The sequence below is a fragment of the Castanea sativa genome, chromosome 8 (genome assembly GCF_040712315.1).
Source record: "Castanea sativa cultivar Marrone di Chiusa Pesio chromosome 8, ASM4071231v1".
In the NCBI taxonomy this organism is placed as follows: Eukaryota; Viridiplantae; Streptophyta; class Magnoliopsida; order Fagales; family Fagaceae; genus Castanea; species Castanea sativa.
The window spans coordinates 48,120,661-48,140,677 of NC_134020.1; the positions used below are offsets into that span (position 1 = coordinate 48,120,661).

Sequence of the window (20,017 nt, forward strand, 5' to 3'; positions counted from 1 at the left end):
TTGAAAATTTCATCATGCCATTTGGAAGGAGGACTGTTATCAAGGGTGAACAGGTGTTTTGAATCTGTGGTTGATGAGTAGGTTAATCTTGTATGATGATCAGGGATGACAGGTGGTGTAGGAAATATTGGTGGTGGTGGAGGTGGAGGTTGTTTAGGGCGGAGGACATCATCTTCTTCTTCCACTTTTGGATCAGTCATAAAGACTTCATCTAAGTCAAGATCAAACAAGTCTAGATCTGCTTCATCAATGACTGGAAGAACAAAGGGTTCTGTTGGTTCTTGAAGAGTTAAAGTTCTGAGGAATGATGATATCGGGTTTGGAGGGTCAGTGTTTATGGCTAACAGGTTCATATCTGGGGGTCTGGAGGAAGCACCAATGGTTGGGTCTGGTGGTTGGTATAATGGTTCTTTGTCTTTTTTGATGGGAGAAGGTTCATTTTGTGGTTTGGTTGGAGGTTCAAGTCTGGGTTCGAGTTGAGGTAGTAGTGTTGGGTTTGGTATGGTGGGAAAGAGTCCACATGGTTTAAAAGGGTTTTGAGCTGGATGTGTCATGTTTAATGGTTGGAGGTTTTGGTATGGGGAAACTGGGGAAAATGGTGAGGGTACTGGTATGGACAGATCTTTATACAGTGATTGACGAGGTTGGTATGGCATGTAAACTTGCATTGGAAGAGCTTGAGTAGCTGCTTTCTGTGAGTTCTCCAAAGACTGGAGTTGCATCAACAACTGCTTTTTTTCTTTTTCTTTTTGCCCGATGAGGGGAAAGGATATAGACAAATCCTTTACTGTAGAAACAATTGTCTCCAATTCTTGTTCAATTGACTTTATCTTCTTCTTCAAATCTTCAATGAGGGAATTTGAGGATGAAAAGGTATTGGATACCGCTTCAGTCAACTTTTGTTGGTTGTCAAGAATTTTTGAAAGGACTTGATTCTGTGCGACAGCATTTTCTGCTTGCCAATTGAGGGCTGCTTCAGCTGATGAGACCTGTTTTTTACTTCCATCTGGATTGGTTCCAACAGGGTTTTTTATCTTCCAAACATGTTTTACATTGGCTTGTGGGTGGTCAAAACTTTCTAAGGGAGGAAAATTTTGTGAGTATGAGGGTGATGCATGGTTAAACATGTAACAAGGTAAGGGTTTTTGTGTGTGGGTTTGACTGGGAGGCTTGGGTTGACACTTTTGTATTTGGGGAAGGACTTTCTGGTAATATGGGATTAAAGGTGGTTTTTGGTTTTGTTGGTTTTAATCATGACTTTCTTTGCATGGGGAAAAGGATGGAGGTTTTTGTTTTCTGGATCTGGGGTAAAGGACATAGTAATCAAACCTTCCTGAGGGTTCTCCAAGGAGGTCGACTTCTGGGTCTCCTACTTCATATCTTTCTTTGAGAATCTGCTGGGAAGACTTCTTCTTTCTTCTTTTCTTATCTTCTTCGAATATTTCTTCTTCTCTGCATTCTTCACAATCACAAACATCCCACCATATATGGCCTGTGGGTGATTTTCCTTCATAGACAGGTTTTCCATTTTCTTGAAATGCTTTGATCTGAAGACCATCAAGACCTTCATAAGAAACTGGCTGGATCATAGCGGTTGGAAAGACTGTCACTTCTTCTTTTTCTGGTGTGGTTGTCCTAAATCTGACTTCAACTTCACCATTCTGGTTTCTGATGAAAAAAGGAGTGTTGGACTGGATTGGCTGAGATACCTGATGGAGAATCTCATACTTTGTAACCCATGTCTCTGGAAAGAGCTTTTTCATCTGGTCTTTGTTCAATTGTCTTGGAACAAATGTGCACGTAGGCGTCATGCCTGGATCAACTTGGATCAAAAGAGCATCATTTGACTAGGCAAACTCTGGTATGGCTACATCAAAAGCATGGTTCTGGAGTCTGTAAGCAAGTTGGTAGTGAAGTGTGGCAGCAAAAGTATCTGGTACTTGAGAGGCTCCTGTAATCTGAACTTGGACTTTAAGAGCATCGCATATGTGAGGATCTCTGAGAGACATGTTGAAATTGGGAAAAAGGGTGACAAAGACTGTTCCTGCATTTAGTGTAGTTTGGACTGTACCAATGACTGCATTGTGATATTCCATAAATCTAGAATCAAGGAGAGCAATTCTAGAAGCTATAGGGAGTCCTTTTCTGCCATGAAAGGTGAGTGCAAGTCTTACTGCACCAAAATGGAGGTGAGTATAACCTTGTCTTTGCCATGGAATGACAAACTCTCTGGGAAGAGCAAGAGTGATAAAATTTTCTTTCTCACTGGCTGGAATATTAAACTGGTCAAATTTTAAAGCTTGGACATACTCTTTGACACTAGAGGGTTGAGAAGGACCTAGAAATTTTTTTATGGATTTTTTGAAAGTTTTTTGGGGTTTATCAAACACAGTATAAGGATTTACAATGGGAAAGTCTGTAATAGGTATTTTACTATCTTCAGGAATATGGGATATTTCATATAGATACTCTAATCTATTTGCAGTAGATTTTCTAAGGGAAAGATCACAAGAAGTGGTAATGGTATCAGGGACTGCTGAGGATGGGACTGCTGAGGATGATGAACTGGAACTGGCCATGACTGTTTCTAAAATGAAGAACAATTTTCCTAAGATCTGACAGGACTAAAACGCCACTCCTAGGCTCACGTCCACTAGACTACTCAGGAAAAATAATTCTTTGACACTTTTAGTACAACTCCTTAGTTTTCTACTTGATTATCAAATCCCGTTTTCTGATGTGATTATCACAGAGGATCCACAATAAGTGGCAACTGTTAATCACAGAGCATACTAATCAGGACAATAATTCAAGTGTACTAATCAAAGGAGAGAGAAACTGATTCTGAGGCTTTACCAGTTTTTGGAAAATATTGCATGGATATGGATGTTGAGTACAAGGTAGGCAACATAAAACTGCTATTTCAAAGTGCAAGGCTCTGATACCACATATAGGGAGAAGTGGACGAAGAAGTAAGTGAAAGGGGACGAAACCAAATGTAAAAGACTAAAGGATGAAGGAGACTAAAATACAAAGGACAACAAAACTACAAGACTAAATTATTTCATGGACTTAGGAAGCTACGGGAGAAGAAATGTGGATAAAGACGAGACAACTACAAGACGAACATAGGAGGGTGTAAGAAGATCATGGAAGCTTATTAATGACATATATTGCTAAAATACTATAGAAAATAACTGCAGAATATGGAATAGAACACAGAACAAGATATAACAAACTGATAGATATTATTATATTGAACAAATATTTTACAGGACTGGAAGACATAGACTGTAAAATATTACACAAGCTGATTGACTCTCTAATTTTTCTTACTCTAATTCACTCTCTCTTTTTTGTTCTCGCTTCACTCTGCTAAACTAATGATACAAAGGGCCTTTTTATAGGCAAACATCTTACAAGAAGACGAAATAATTTACAGTAACAAAGCGTGAATTCTGAGTTCTTGCTTTACAGGTGTTGGAAACTGGCGGAGGACGCAGGATGGGCTGGCTACTGCAAAATCTTCTGCTGACAACGGAAATCCTGGAACTGAAGTAAAGGACTAGTGATAATGCATGCTTTCTTGAAAGGAGTGTGACGGCAAGGTAGAAAATGAGGCCAAGACAAAAGTGGGTCCAAAGTGGGTCCCACAATTTTCGTTTTCTTCTTTTTTTTTTTTTTTTTTTTTCATATATTCTTTTGTACATAATTTCTTCTAATCATCTCTTCCTTGAAACCATTCTTCATCAATGTCTGCATCTGGATCAGGATTATGGTAATAGGGATCATCAAAATCAAACGGACTGGGCATTTCCCAATGGTGTTGATGAGGCCATTGCTGTTTGCAAATGTCTGGGTCGGCGGGTACAATTTCTGGAAGGATTCCCTGGTTGAGAGATTCGGCCATTGAAAGTGAATAGTGACAGGATATCCATGATACATCTGTGTGTCTGTGAATAGTACCGTCGGCATTTGTTACCCAATGGACATCTGGAGGGTGGACAATTCCTTCTGCTTGTACATTATTTTTGGAATTTAGCTTTGCAACTATACATGCTGAAGTGATTCTTTGACCAAACCTGGGGTGATCGACTTTGTGATACTTGGACCATTGACCATCATGAGCATCATTTTTCAAAAGTTCATGCCAGAATTTGTTAAAATATTTATTATCATGAAGAAAAATGTATGAGTAGAAACGTGGTTCAAAGTGAATGCACAAGTAGTACTCATTGAGTAAGTACTCATTGAGTAAGTACCACATGTAAAGGTAATGAACAACATTCCAACGTGTTATCCAAAATGCAAATGGGGTTTTCCATGGTTGCTCAATATCTGGGTAAATGGCAAGGAAATGGTTCTGGTTTTGTGTGAGGTAATTGTGGAGGACTTGGATGATTCTTTTGGATCTGGCTTGAAGGGTTAGGGTTTTTATTTGGTCTTTTATGTCTGAGGGAAGGGTTTCTATTATTTCCATGATGTCATTGGAGGATGAAGAGGATGAGGAAGGACCTGAGGATGAGGATGGATCTGTTATTGGATATACACATAAGGGTGGAGGGATTATAGTGGTATGGAGGACTGGAGGTTTTCTGGAAAGGTAATCAGTGATAAGGTTATCTGTACCTTTGATGTGCTTGACTTGGAAGGACCATTGTGAAAACCAATTTGACCATCTAAGTAACTGGGGATGGGGGAGCATTTTTCTTTTGAACTGGAGCATTTTTGGGAAGGAAGACATATCCATTTCTACAAGAAAATTGTGACCAAGGAGGTAAAACTGGAACTTTTCAATACCATGTTTAACTGCTAGAATTTCTTTGAAAGTGGAATGATAATGGAGTTCTGAAGGCTTGAATGCACCGCTTTTGTATCCACAAATGCTTCTTTTTCCATTAATTTCTTCAAAGAGAGCTGCTGCCCAATACTCATCACTTGCATCTGTCTGTAAAATCCTTTTTCCTGTGCCTGGAATCTGCAAAGGGGGAAGCTTTTGTGCTAATTTTTTCAACTGTTGAACTGCTTCTGTATGAACTGAATTCCATGCTGGAGGAGATTTCTTCAATAACTTGGACAAACAATCTCTGTGTCTGGAAATTTTTGGAATGAAATCTGACATGTAGTTAACAGTTCCAAGAAACTGTTGGATCTGTTTGGTGCTGGTGAGTATATCTGGAAATTCACTGAGAGAGACTGCTATGTGAGGCTGCAGAGTATACTTTCCATCTGAAATGGTTACTCCAAGGAAATCAATAGAGGATACTCCTATGACCATTTTCTTTTCTGAAAGCATTATCCCTTGAGTTTTTACTAAATTGTAAAATTCAGTAAGCAATTTTTCATGGGATTCTGCATCTTTTGAGAATAGGAGGATATCATCTACATAGATCAATGCATTTGACAACAGTGGTTGGAAAAGAGTTACCATTGCTTTTTGGAATTGGGATGGAGCATTTTTGAGGCCAAAAGGCATTACCGTCCATTGATAATGGTGGTCTGGAATGCAAAAAGCTATCTTGTATCTTTCGTCTGGATGGATTCCAAGTTGCCAAAATCCTGCTTTAAGATCAAACTTTGAAAATACTTTGGCATTGGAAAGATGCTGGAAAAGAGCACTTTTGTTTGGCAGTGGAAACTTGTCATCAGCAAGGAAATGATTAAGATCTTGGTAGTTGATTACCAATCTGAGCTTTCCTCGAACTTGTTCTGCATGCTTGTTAACATAGAAGGCTTCACATGCCCATGGAGAAGTTGTGGGTTCAATGAGGCTTTCTGAGAGAAGGATAGCTAACTCCTGCTTAGCTAGGGACAAGTGTTCTGGGTTCATACCTCTATGACTAGCTTTTGTAGGGTTAACATCTTCATTCTTTTTGAAGGGGAGGGTTATGAAAAAGGCTGGGTTTTTCCATAGTGGGTTTGGGTTTTTTAAGAGGAATTCTGAGTGGGTGGCTGCACAACATTCATTGATGATCTGGGCTTTCAAGGAATCAAAGGGGTTTAGTGAAAACAAATGTGGTACCTGGGTCCATGTGAGAAGGTGTTGTTTATGCAAGAGGCCTTTGGAAGACCATCTGAGGCTAGGTATCTGGTGGAGGAGGTCAAATCCTATAAGGAGGTCTCTGCCTGTGAGAGGGGATCCAAGGACTTGGTGTTTAATGGTAAGGGTTGAGAATATTCTAATGTGAATGGGTTTACTTTTCTGGGTGATCAGGAATGTTTCTCCATTGGCTGCTCTGAACATCTGATGATAGGGTAACCAAAAATCTTCTGGTAAAATCTTAGGATGAAGGATTGTTGCTGCTGCTCCTGTGTCAAACAAGGCTATCACTGGGATGGGTCTGGAATATGTATCAAGAAGGATGTGAACTTAGGCTATTGGTGTGGGGCCAAGTATTGGGGCTATAAGAGGCTGAGATGTGTATATGGTTTGGATTTCTGGGTCTGAATCATCTGTAATGCTTGAATCTGATTCTTCTTCTGAGGATGAATAGGCTATGACTGCCAAGGCTTGGGGAGAATAATCATCATCAAGTGAAAAGAGTGATTCCACATCTGAAAATGGGGTATCATCTGCATGAATCTGGGCTTGCTCCAAAAGCTTTGCTGCTTTTGCTTTCTTTGGACAATTTTTTGCAAAATGACCGGGCTTTCTGCATACAAAACAGACTTTTGAATTTTTTCCTTTGAATTGCTTTCTTCTGAGAAACTTCCATTTCTTTTTCCTAAAAAACTTCTTCTTTAGATGAGAATATTTCTTCTTCTTCCAAGAATACTTTTTGTAATGATCTCTTCTCTTGGTTGGACAAGAACAATTCTTATCATAACACTTAATCTGCAAATCTTTTCTTTTGCAATTGTCTTTGAGCTTGCTATGGATCTTGTCAATCTCCGAAAGAAACTTTCTTTGATTGCACAGTTTTTCCAAAGCAATAAGGACATGCTGATAGATTTCTCCAAGAGAGGCTTGCTGCAAGGTGATTTTTTGAAGATTCATCATGCGAAGAGTTTTTGTTGAAAGATATTTTTAATTTATGACATTATCTCTTGATAATTGTTTTTTATCATTAAATCAAGACATAAATTAATTTTTGGTGTAGGCGAGAATCAAGTTTTAAATCTCTTATTTGTTATTTTGGTACTAATAACATGTCTTGAGTTATATCCCATAGTCAATATAAATATCTCAATGTCATCCCATTGTAACAAAAGTTAACTTTTATACTTAAATAGAATCTGATGACATGACAAATAGTTTGTTTGTAGCCCTATAGAACATGGCATGCAGGTATAGAAGGGACTGATTGTGATTGAGATTTGGATATGGACCTAAGGGGTGGTCCACGAATTGTACCACCTCAGGTGATAGTAGGAATTTTGCAGATCAGTGGGCAGTAATTTATGTATTTTTATATCAGTAAGTATGAGCATGATGAATAATTTATGAATTCAAACGAGGAAATGAAGATGAACAAGGGTTGTTGAAGTTGAAATTAGCTAGATAGATATTTCGCTCACATCCCATGACTTCAAAAGAAAGTAAGGAATCTCCATTTCTCAGACAGAAGCCAAATTAAAGTTGAATTAGTAGGCCACCACATCCCATGTGATGGGCTAAAGGCCACTACTTATTTCTTTTCTTTGGTAATCAATAATCACTAAGGCCATTACACAGTAATCAGTAATCATACATTCAAACAATCATATTCATACCGAAAAGAGGCCCACTGTGAATGCTTACAAGTACAAGGTATGAGTTTTTATTTTTATTTTTAGATGTGAACTCTGTAAATTAAGAATGTTGTGTCATTTTTAGGTATGAGTTTTTTGATTTTTAGAAGGCTTACAAGTACAAGGTAATGTTCTGAAATCATTCCAATCTACGAATCTCATTCCATTTCCTTGTCTTCACTTTTTCATGGTGAGATGAGATTCATAGCAAGTTTCCGCAGATCGGAGTTGAGCTAGCTTGAGAACCTAAGGCAGCTTGTAACTCCAGACATGGTTGCAGATATAATATGATTCAAATCACCAACTGTCAGGACAAAAATAAAAGGGAATTGGTTATAGTAGAGAAACTTCATTGAAAAGTAACTTCTAAGAGTTCAAAAGCAAAAGCAGTTTGGTATTTAATTAAAATATATATATGTTAAATCTTAAAAGTTGGTTTTACCCTCGAAGATCATGCAAAACTGATTAAGCAGGGGAAGTATTAAAATATCGAAAACAATGATAATTATTAACTTTGAAATGGAAGGAAAAGGAGACGGTCAAGATTAGATGTGGCTCTCACTTTTCCCATTTCATTTCAAAGCAAAATGAGCATCAATCACTTTCATCACTAGACACCAATGACTAATCCTAAAAATATTCCAACCGCTAAACTCATAATGAACTTCCTATGGTAACAAAGTATCCATGCATGGCTCTAGGACTATGCGCTCCTTCCCATCCAAAAATCAAATATGATCATTTTGAAGCAATAATAGCATATCCTGGAAAAGCCCTAAGCATCACAAGATACAAGCAAAACTAAACGATTTTTCCATCTATGGAAGGGATAAATAAGGAACGTGAGGAAAAAAAAAACAATTGGGAGTAGTGAGCTTGAGGGTTAGGAAACAAATGTCATAAAATGGCCTCGTTGTCAAAAATCATGCATTCATCTGCATGTTCCAGAAGCTTATGATCACAAAAAAAGTAGCATTATAAGGCTCCACAACTGAATCAGATACCTTAGGGGAAGGAAACACCGAAAATGTCATAATCATACGGTTTGGGTACTCCTCCCTAATCTTTGATATCAAAAGAGTCCCCAATCAGATACCTTGCTAAGGATAGCCAAACTCATTGGGTAATGGATACCCAATCCGAACGTTCCAAGTAATACCCGGTTCATCATAGATAAAGATAATTGGGTTGAGTTTGGATATTATGCTAAATTCTCGAGTCAGGTTTGGGTAATATCCAAACCCGAACCGTACATTAAATAAGAAACGTTTCAGACTTTCACCGCTCATCCCTCAGCAAATTTCAGCCCTTTTCAGCCCTCATCCTTCATGGATTTCTCTATTGTTTGGAGATATCTGTGATATGGGTTTTTTCCCAGTTTTGTTCAATCTGTGAACAATGTGGAGAATTTACATGTTATTTATTTGCTTTAATTTAATTATAGACATTTGCTCTAATTTTTTTTCACCATAATGTTGATTTTTTTCATGGGTTATGCCTTTTGGTGTTATAAAGGATTGTTTGGGTAAGGACTAAAAGATTCGTTCACCTACTCTAATTTGCTCTACGTTTAGTGTTTGTAAGATGGGTTTGTTCTTTTTATTGGGTTTATTCTATTTAAGCCTTGTTGGATCACTTTATTAATTTTTGCTTTGATAATGTTACATGCTATACCATGCATGTGTATGCCTTAGCACTAAATTGAAGTTGCTTGTGCTTGGGTGTCATTTGATTATTGACTAGTACCTATGACATGCTATATATTATTTGATTATTGACCGGTAACTATGATGTTCTATATATTGTATTGATAAATTTTTCTTATTGATAAATTATGCACATTTATATGGTCCTAAAATGATAATGAACCCTGCCTGGACTGTTCGTTTAACTAGTACTTGCTGCTATAATTCCATGTTTCATAAAAAAAAATTGGTGTGCTGAGCTAGTGTAGATTAATTTTGAAAGGCAAAGATGGTTAGAATGAAAGCCAACATCTACAGCTAATTTCATAGTAAATGGATTACTTTAGATAGAATAGTAATTGTTCCTTTGGGACCCTAAATCTGTTATGGGGGAATTTTAACTAGTTATTCTGTTTTTGAATAGAAGCATGTTTAAATATCTATGTGTTTGGTTCAAGATCTTTTATTTGATAAAATTTGTACCTGGTGCTTTTAATGTCAAGAATACAATTATATGATATTTCTTTTCTATCTAGCTTTTTGTCTTCCTTCCCTATTCAAAGTGTTAAGCCACTTAAATTGCAGTTTCTTGGAGCTATTGCACTCCTGAAAGCCGCATACTTGTGAGACTGTTGGAGAGTGATTGATTGGTTTGGAATGTGTTGATTTAGTATGTGCATATGTATTTGGTCTCTTATTCTCATTAGGGATGGGTGTGTCTTATGAAACAAAATGGTCATATAAGACAGACCAAAACATGAAAACTTTTGTGGATGAATAGCAAATACTCATAATTAAGTGTTGAAATTGAAAATGTTTTCCTATCTTCCAAATCCAGTAGCTTTCTTTATTATATTGTTCTAGAGAATTGTTGAATTAATTTGGTCAATACATGTTTGGGTGGCTGGAAACTTAGTACTGGTCAGGGAGGAATATTTTTTTTGGTAGTACAGTGGTGCTTGATGCTTACATTGTTAAATAAGTGACTTCCTAGTGCTAGAGGAGAATGTCCTGATCTTTATGATTTTCATTGACTGTCTGTTGTTATTCCTACAATGACTCATATGATGTCCTCGTTTTTTTTTTCCTTTGTATGTAATGAATTTGGCTTGTCCTGATTCCAAAATTTCCTCTGTTATATTCGTTTGGTACCTGGGATTTTTGGCACTTCTTTTTAGTATATATCCAGTTCAGTATGTGTCCTATGTTGAGAAAGACAGGAAGTGGTTATGTTAGCCAATATTAAATTAATAATTGAGCAAGCTTATGACTGATTTAACTGGTCCAACTATGTCGACACATATGACTGATCTTTTACACTAGTTGAGATCTTGGGTTTATTCGAATCTTGCTTAGTTGGTTTATGTTTTGTGTAAGATCTTCTACCTTGCTTAGATGAGATCTAGACTAGTGATTTATATCACAGATTTGATCCAGTTCGTGTCGTTTTCTTCCTTTGAATTCTCTTTTCTCATGTCTTGAACTGCAAGTTAGATGCTTGTAGGTTATATTATAGGCTGATAGCTATCCCTGGATGGTGGTATATATCTATTTTAGAACCACTGCCGGCAGTGAAGGAAAGAGCTAGCGCACTAGGTGCGGTTGCCTCAGATTGGACAACATGAAATCCGAATGTGGTGCGAAGGAAACTAGAGGTGCTTAACCACACCATATTTGGCTTATCTCGATGTCTTTATTTGCAAACAAGTCAGCTTATCTCGATGTGCCACACGTTTTTGGCTTAAGATAGAGACCAGTTTTTTTTCTTTCCTCCTAACTATTTCTTTTATCTTATCAAATTGTATCCACTTGTTACTTTTGTGGCCCAGTTCTAGCTTTTATCTTATCAAATTGTATTTACTTATAATGGGCTCCTTATCAAATTGGATTTGGTACAATTTACTTTTTGTTGGTGATTTTTCATCAGCTGTGTACATGTATTGAGTCCATTTTTCTCTAAATCATTTTTGAGATAATGTCATATACTTACATGCAGCAGCGAAAACTTTGTACCCATTCAAATTAACATTCAAATTTAGGAGCAATGGTAGAAACCTGACTAGAATTTCAAAACTTTAAATCTTAAATTTTAAAATTAAAGTTATTATTAAAAAAGAAAAAAGAAAAATCGGGTTCAAGTCAGGTCTGGATATCCATGAGTAAAAAATCCAGGTAACAATTGAGAATGGATGCTAATTGGGATTTTCACCAATGGTGGTGTCGGTGCAAGCATAAGCTCTGCCACAAGTGGGCTTGAGAGAATAAGAAAACATAGAGACCCTTGAGATAGGAGATGGTCACACCGGCAAGCACCGCCGGTGGTGGTGGTTGTGCAAGACTTGGTGGCTGCTTGCTGTAGCTAAGGAGATTCGACCATGGATATCCCACATAGAGGTATGGTGAAAGAGAGATTTTGAAAATTGGGGAAGGTGAAGTTAAAGAGAAGAGAAGAGAAAATGGAGAAAGTGAAGAGAGAGAGAGAAGTTTTGGAATTTGCAGCACATTAAACGCCATTTACATCTCAAATTTGAGCTGCCCATTCCCAAATTTTGAATTTCATTTCACGGATTAACAAACGTTAGAAACAGTTGTAGTTATTGGGCTGACATGGCAGGAAAGTTGATGTAATGCATTTCTAATCCCATGACACTCTCATTGGTTGAAGATTACTAAGAATTTACTGTTGGAGTATTTGGAGAGAAATGAATGGTAGTACCTTTGAAGGAGATGAGAGATCAATTTATAACTTGAAGTGGCTATTTCTCTAAATTCTTTTTTGAGTGGACAAATTTGAGTCGTTTTACTCTTGATTCTTTGGCTAATTTGATTGATTGTTATTTTTATGTGCTGATTGTAGTGTCCTTAAAACACTGCTCGTGTGCTTTGGTTTTTGTTTTACTTTCTTTTTTTTAATTAATGAAGTATTACTTATTGTATTACAATAAGCTGCGGTTTTGATGCCCAAGTCCATTTAGAACAGTATTGTCTTGTGTTTCAAACTAAGACCAAATAACAGAAGAATGTTATGTAGAGGGTAGGAAAACAGTTTTGGTGCAGTTAGGAGTTATGGTTAGGACTAAGGTCCTGAAACCCATACAAAAAAGAATAAGGTACGTAATTATTGAGTAAAAAGCACTCTTCGGTCAATCCTAAGAAAGAGTTCTTATATATGATTGATATAGATTTCTATTAGGCAATACATTTCACTTTCTTCTTTTTTCTTTTCTCCTTCCTCCCAAAAAATATCCTCTCTTACTAGGAAGCTCTTTCCTTTTTATATCCCATTCTTTGAATCCCAGCCTTCTACTTCTACATCTCAAGACTTTTCTCTATATAGTTGTCGCATCAGGGCTTTGCTGAAGGTGGTAGAAAGGGTTGCTAGCTGTGAAAATATTGTTCAGGGGTCATTTGCTCATTAATACAAACGATAAGATTGTTACAGAATATTTAATGCGAACGAGGAAGGTATACAATTTCAAGAAACTTCCTCCACTGTGCTGATTCCTTCCTCAGGCTCTATTCCTTTCAATTGGGTTCTCATAAAATGCTACATCACCTCTCCACCCCCTCTTGGGTCGATGAAGTCCTTGGGTAGGATGCGCTCGTACAGGTGTTATTGTGTATGATACTCCGCATCCAATTCTTCTTAATCCTCAGACACCCCACACTTATTTATCAAAAAAATCTCAAACCAATGGCTAAGGAAGTTTAAAATAGTTTGGTTGATGAAATATAGTTTGGTTGATGAAATAGAAAATATCACACTTGTTGGTATAAATAGCCCAGGTGATTACAAAGTTTTTTCGTTATTCTAGGTGAACAACCTAAGTAATAACAAAGTTTCTCGATTATTTTATGAAATGAAAAATATAATGATTCTTAAACAAGTTGACTATAATTACACAACTTTCGATTTTAAAAAAGAAAAGCATAGCAGACCTTTATCAACAGAGGAAATGTACTTATTAAGTAACTATTTAGCTACAACATTTTTTTTCGAGAAGATATTATATCACTTAATGTACAACCTTTTATTTTATTCTATCATTAAAGCTAGAGACACTTTTTTTTTTTTTTTGGTAAACAGAGACACACATATATGTATATATGAATCCACTCCCCATTGTTGTAATTAAAAAAAAAATAGTATGTCATTAAAAATTCTTAAGAAATATAATAATTCCCCCTCAAAAAAGAAAAAGAAATATAATAATTCTTAAAAAAAATTGCTAAACAATCTAAACTTTTACGAATTGGTGCCCCCAAAACTGCGCGTTTAGTGAGAATTCGTTGTAGTAATAACTGTAATTAGTAAGAAGTACAGATACGGCGCCGTTTAATGACAATCTAGAAATCCATGAGCTCTGGTAGTGGTTTCACTGCTTCTTCAGCCTTCTCTCTCTCTCTCTCTCTCTCTCTCTTCGTGACTAAGGCCTGAGATTTTCGTGGTTTTAGGTATGCTTTCGTCGTTTAAGATTGATATCAATTCTTAAATCAGTATTGTTGATGACGATAGTTTGTTTTTGAGTGTCCATTAATTGTTTGATGAAATGCCTCTGTGACCTGTTTGCAAATATTTATTGCACGACTTCTTACTCTGAGATTTTGATCCATGTTTTCAAAAACAGTGGTATTCCTAATCATGGGTTTGTAAAAAAAATGCTTAATGGTCAAATTTATTTACACTTTCCTATGGTGAAAGTTCATTTTATTTGGCATTGATTCTAAAGCTTTGACATTTGAGATTTAGACCCATATGTAAAGTTAATAGATACATGTGGGGTTCACTTTTGCTTTCTTCTAGTTTTGGGGTCAATGAGATTGATATATGCTACTAGTGTTCATTACACAATAGTTGAAATTTCACCATTTGATGATAGCACAAGGATACATAAGTTAAGTGTTTTATTGATCTGCAGGGAATGAGAATTCCGCGAAGCCTTGAGGTCTGGAAAATGGGCACTGTTAACTATTTGGATGCACTTAAGCTCCAGGAAAAGCTCGTGGCCGATAGAAAAACTAGTAAAATTGCAGATACTGTCTTGTCCCTGCAACACCCGCCTACATATACCCTTGGTAAACGACGGACTGATCACAATTTGTTGATCCCCGAGTCTGAACTTAAAAAGATAGGAGCTGAACTTTGCTACACACAAAGAGGAGGGGACATTACATTTCATGGTCCACATCAAGCCATTTTGTACCCCATTATTTCTCTCCGGGATATTGGAATTGGTGCTCGTAATTATGTGGAGAAACTTGAGTTAACTATGATTGAATTGGCCTCTCTGTATGGCGTGAGAGCTTGTGCTGGACAAAAGGGTGAGACGGGGGTTTGGGTTGGAGAGAGAAAGATTGGTGCTATTGGGGTTCGAATATCATATGGAATCACTTCTCATGGGTTGGCATTCAACATTGATCCTGATCTGAGCTATTTTAAGCATATAGTGCCTTGTGGGATTGCTGATAAAGAAGTTACTTCTTTGAGAAAGGAGACGGATTCCATGCTTCCAACTGAAGAAGTAATTCAAGAACAATTAATTTCTTGTTTTGCAAGACTATTTGGTTATAGCAATCTTATTTGGAAAGAGAAGGGTTCAATTTTGTCAGATAATGGGGAAAACAGATGAGATGGCTATTATATGCCAAACAATTTGTCTCTGTAAGCTTTGTACCTTATCATCAATTTATTCATTGAATTTCAAATGATAACAATTTTTGTATTTTGTATTTTGTTTTGATATTGTTGTTGTTGTAATTGTTGCTGTTTTTTTAAAAAAAAAAAAAAAAAAAAAATTTAAAAAGCAGTTGTGAAAGTTGGTTCCAGTTTAGGGGTCTATTTATATTGGAAAATTTTGTTGCTTTTTAAATATGGACTTAGTGATGTTATTGCTACTTATTCAAAAATAAATAGCTGTTAAAACTGTCATTATAGTGTTATAAACTTTAATAGAGAGTTTTTATTTTTTTTAATTTTTTTTAATTCAATGGTTAAAATAGGGGAGAGAGATTTGAACCTTAAATATCTCTATTGAAAATACCAGAAGGCGCTCAGCTACAAGACTCTTGGCAAAAGATATAGTCAATAGAGCTTTAAACCCAAAAGAACACGTTTGGCTGGCCATTAAAGAAAAAAGTCAGTTTAGCATGGAGTTTTCAAGGACTTAGTGACTAAAATTCTGTTGCTCTGCGTTCCTATATTTAATCATAATCTGAAGATTTTTTTTATTATTTATTTATTTATTTATATATATATATATATATATATATATATATATATTCTTTTGCAAGATTTGAGAGCAATAACTGTTGAAAGCTGGTGTCTTGAAGCTACTTTTCAATCTTAGAGCTTTTTGAAGTGACTCCAATAGAACTATATCAATTTTTCTATCAGAGAGAAAAGTGTCCTTGCTGGATGATTTTTATAACATCTCATCTCATTGGCATGTTTGACTGGAAAAACGAAGTCATTTTCACTCTTGTGTAGTGCTGTTTGATCATTCGTTTAGAGGGTTAGAAAGTCAGCACAATGTCTTCTATGATAGTCATGCTGACGTAGATCACATGTTTTTTCACTATGGACAGAATCTTTCAGTCCACATGCACGTTTGAAATAAAACTCATTAAAAATCTTCATTCAATTTACAACTTCAGGGGTGCCCTTGACCAGATCTTGTATCCTTCAACCTTCATGACTGATTTCCTTCCATTAAAGGAGATGGGTTCTTTTTATAAACATAAAAAAGAAATTCCAATCCCTAGTGACTAAAAAAAGAGCTGACTATATTATTGATTTGCACATTGTTGAATGGAGAAAATCCTATTATTTTGAGAATGTATCATTTATATATTCTTGAAAGATTGCTGATGGGGCTTGGGCAAGTGGATAAATCTTTTAATTTCTTTATTTATATATTTGCTGAAATCCATGTTCTACATTGAATACATCTTTGAATCTTCAAAACAAGCAGCTCCATGGGAAGAAAACCTTGCTATAATGGAAGTTTCAACTGGAAGGCCTTTCTTTCAATTAGATGAGCCTGATGTGCTTAGTGGAGTTAAATACTTTGCCATTTTAAACATGGAACAAAATATTTGAACCTTGTTTCAGCTGAAAGAACTGCAGACATCCCACAGTATGCGGTTCACATAAGCTAGGTTCTAACACAACCCCCCACACCCCCCCCCCCCCCCCCAAAAAAAAAAAAAAAAGAAAGAAAAAGAAAAGTCCTAGATCAAAATTAGAATAACTCAACTTGAATAGGAGGAGATTGTGAACACTGAACGGTACAAGGTGAAAGAGGAGCAGTCAGTTTCCTTGAAGATGATAAGTGTTTGTGTTATGCAAAGCAGGCTTACCCAGCTAACTTTAGCTGTGTTTGTGACACTTATTAGAGATATAAAAAAAACTAGTTAGTTATTTAATAAAGCATGGAAGGACAGAAAATGATGTAACTGATTTGGTTTCATGTGATAAGTCACATGAGACATCTTGTAAAATATTGAATGTTTGCAGAGAAGTCAGAAAAATATATACTCAAATTCAGAATCACATGATAAGCTGCTTCCAAGCTCTATCCTCCTAGAAAACAAAGGAGGAAATTCTTCAGGAATCAGTAAACTCAAGTGAAAGATGTTACCAAGGCCTAAGCAGGTCAAATTAGGGTCCAAACAACTTCGAATGTTCAATCAAGTATATGTGGTAGACCTCACATGCATTTGTCTTTTTTACACACCTGATTGGCTTAGTTTAATCTTGTTACCAACCACTTAATTGTTCTGTCTTAGCCAGTCTTCTAGATAAATATCTGGCAGTTTTCTTACTCCACTTACTTGTGAGCTGACTGAAACAGGTTTTATTATTTAACCCCAGACAGAATAAGCCAAATAATGATACTAAATTATCTTCCAATTACCTTGGTTAGTTATCTGCAATACTTGAGATGAACCCAAACACCTGATACCCTTTAATGTGTAAGAGTATTTAAGTACCATGCAGGCTCTCAAAAGAAAATATAGTTACTGTTAAGTAACATATATACTTTCTGACTCTTAGGCTTAAGTACAACCTGTATGAAAGAAGCATGAACCGCCATCTATCTTGAAACAAGATCTGCAAATTCTTAGCACCAAATTTCATCTGTCTACCATGTCTATTTCATCTTCTTTCCAACCAAATTCCAACATGAGAAGCAGCAAGAGAGCTTTGTTTACTCTCTTTGCCTTATTTTGCTTGCTTATTCTCATGTGTTCTTTACTGTCACTCCAGTATGATTTGAAAATTTGTCCGAGAGGCAGAAATCAGCCAAGGAGACTGCTAGTTTTAGTCAGCTCCTTTTCTGCAAATTCAAACAAGTTGGATGAACCCATAGAAGATGCCAAGAAATCTGTTGAGACAAGCCTACGAAAGGCACCACCAAGCAAATCCAATCCTATCCAGAACAAGTAACCTTGATAGATTTTGTGTGGAGATCTCAACTAGAAAGAGAAATTAATTACATTCTCTTTCCACATTTTTGCAGTTTCTTTACTTGTACTGTTCAATAGGTAGGAGAAATAGATCTCTATCACTTTTTTTTTGGGGACACTTCTCTGGTTTTAGATCTCTACTTTTACATATATGCAATTCTTTGAATTAGTACTATATTTAGGAGGAGATGAGGGAGAAGTGTATTTACAGAACTTTAAAAGAAAATGTCAGAGAAACTATTATTTTGTTTCAGGAGATTGCCAGCTTCTTGTTGGCTATTGATGCTGAATATGGTTTTGTTTTAGATTAATCATTATGCTAGTGTTTATAGTGTTATATTGATTTTTATGTTCTCCTTATAACCTTATGTCTATATATTATTATTTTCCTTCTTTTAATTTTCAATATACACAGAAAAATGTAAAGATGTTGAAATGCTACTGTGGCTCATTTTGTCATTATGTTTCCTAGTATTTCTACATGTAGCCACATGTAATGAGCAGTGTAGGAATGATTGTTAATTTCTTTTGGCTAGTTTAGGGTAGCCTGTGCCATGAGGAGATGAAAGGAAGTTCCACAAGTTGATTCTCCAAACAAGAAGAATAATTCCTGAATTTTGACATCCTTTTAGGTAGAAGAGAACCTTTTCTCCCACAAAAGGTATAATGATTCCCTCACTCTCAGAACTTTTTTGAGGCATCATCTTCTTCCCTTGTGCTCCTAAAAATTGCTTGTTTCAAATATATCACGCATGAATTTCTGAGTTTTCTCCCCTACTCAACATGAGGAGCCCATGTCATCCTGGCCACATTTTTGGCCCTAGTACACCTTCTTATACTTTCAATGCAGAAGCATTGCAAGACTACTAGAGATGGCAAAATGGGAAATATATGGTTAATGCTTGCAAGTTTCATATACTAGGCAGGATTGGTGAATTTTCATCCCTTTCTCTACACACCAATTTTTGCATAAAAATTATGTACCTCAATGAATGGACACCGTAACAAATCTAACCTTATACAGCATGATAGTGCAGGATGGGTTTAAGATATGTTCTTATGCTTTGGCCAAAAGAAAACAAAAGAAAAAAGAACTTACACAGTAAAAATATTCTATGAAATATGTGCTCAATTTGATACTTCTAATGACTGAATTTATTCTGTCATTTAAAAGTACTGTCTTTATTCTGGATTTAATTTATGAGTCTCATGTTAAAGGCCCTTTTCTGATGAACTAGAGTATTTTTGAAGGCCACTCTATCTAATTGAAGAATGGTTAAGTTTTCTAATGTGAGACAAAACTTCTATAAAAGAAGTTTTTTTTTCCAATGTTACCAGTTTTCTCCATTTGGATCTTAATTGACTAATACAATAGATGATTAGGAGGTTGAATGCTCATAAAACCTTACTTAATGCATCAGATCACATCTACAACCATTGATCAGAAACTTTTAACAATTAACAGTTGGAAAACAATGGACTTCGATGAATGCTTTGTACACTCATGTAATTCATCAATAGGCTACGCGTTTAGTTCTCTAAATATCATATATCCTCATCTCATGAGAAAATTTACTACTACAAGGGGCTCTAGCCAAATATTGGACTAAAACTTCCCAGTTGCCAGATAGTATATGAGATCTACAAGTTGCACCTTTATGGAAGTACAATGTTGGCTATGAAATTTTGAGTGTTCTGAATAGTGTTTTAATTTGGGATAACAGATAAGATTTTTTAATCCACTTTACGCAATTTCTAAGAAAACAAACAAAAAACAGAAATTTCCATAAGCGAGTGACATATTGATGCAAACAAGTTCAAAGACGGTGTAATGTAGAATCATAAATTCGTAAGAGAAGAATCCTGAACTTTGTATGGTTGGTTGGTAGTTGGTAGTTGGTACTAATAATCCTCGTAAAGTGCAGTTCAAAATTTAAGTACTGAAAACCAAATTATGCAGAGATTGCTTGAAATTGGAATTGATTTTATCATAAAATGGAAAATATGGATAAAAAAAATTATGCAGGACAATCTTGAAGAAACTCTATGCTTTCATAAAATACTGATTATATTCAGTACAAGATTGAGCACATTGCCAGCCCGAATTGGCTGCCAAAAACTTTTGTTATACA

At 36.0% G+C, this 20,017-nt stretch overlaps 1 protein-coding gene across 1 annotated transcript; it reads left to right on the forward strand.

The window, feature by feature from the left end:
- The first annotated feature begins 13,729 nt into the window (after positions 1-13,729).
- LOC142608021 (octanoyltransferase LIP2, mitochondrial) lies at positions 13,730-15,136 on the forward strand. The gene is made up of 2 exons (XM_075779727.1): positions 13,730-13,871; positions 14,336-15,136. The coding sequence occupies exon 2, from the start codon at positions 14,339-14,341 to the stop codon at positions 15,044-15,046; it is 708 nt and encodes a 235-aa protein (XP_075635842.1). The 5' UTR covers positions 13,730-13,871; positions 14,336-14,338; the 3' UTR covers positions 15,047-15,136.
- The last annotated feature ends 4,881 nt before the right edge of the window (positions 15,137-20,017 follow it).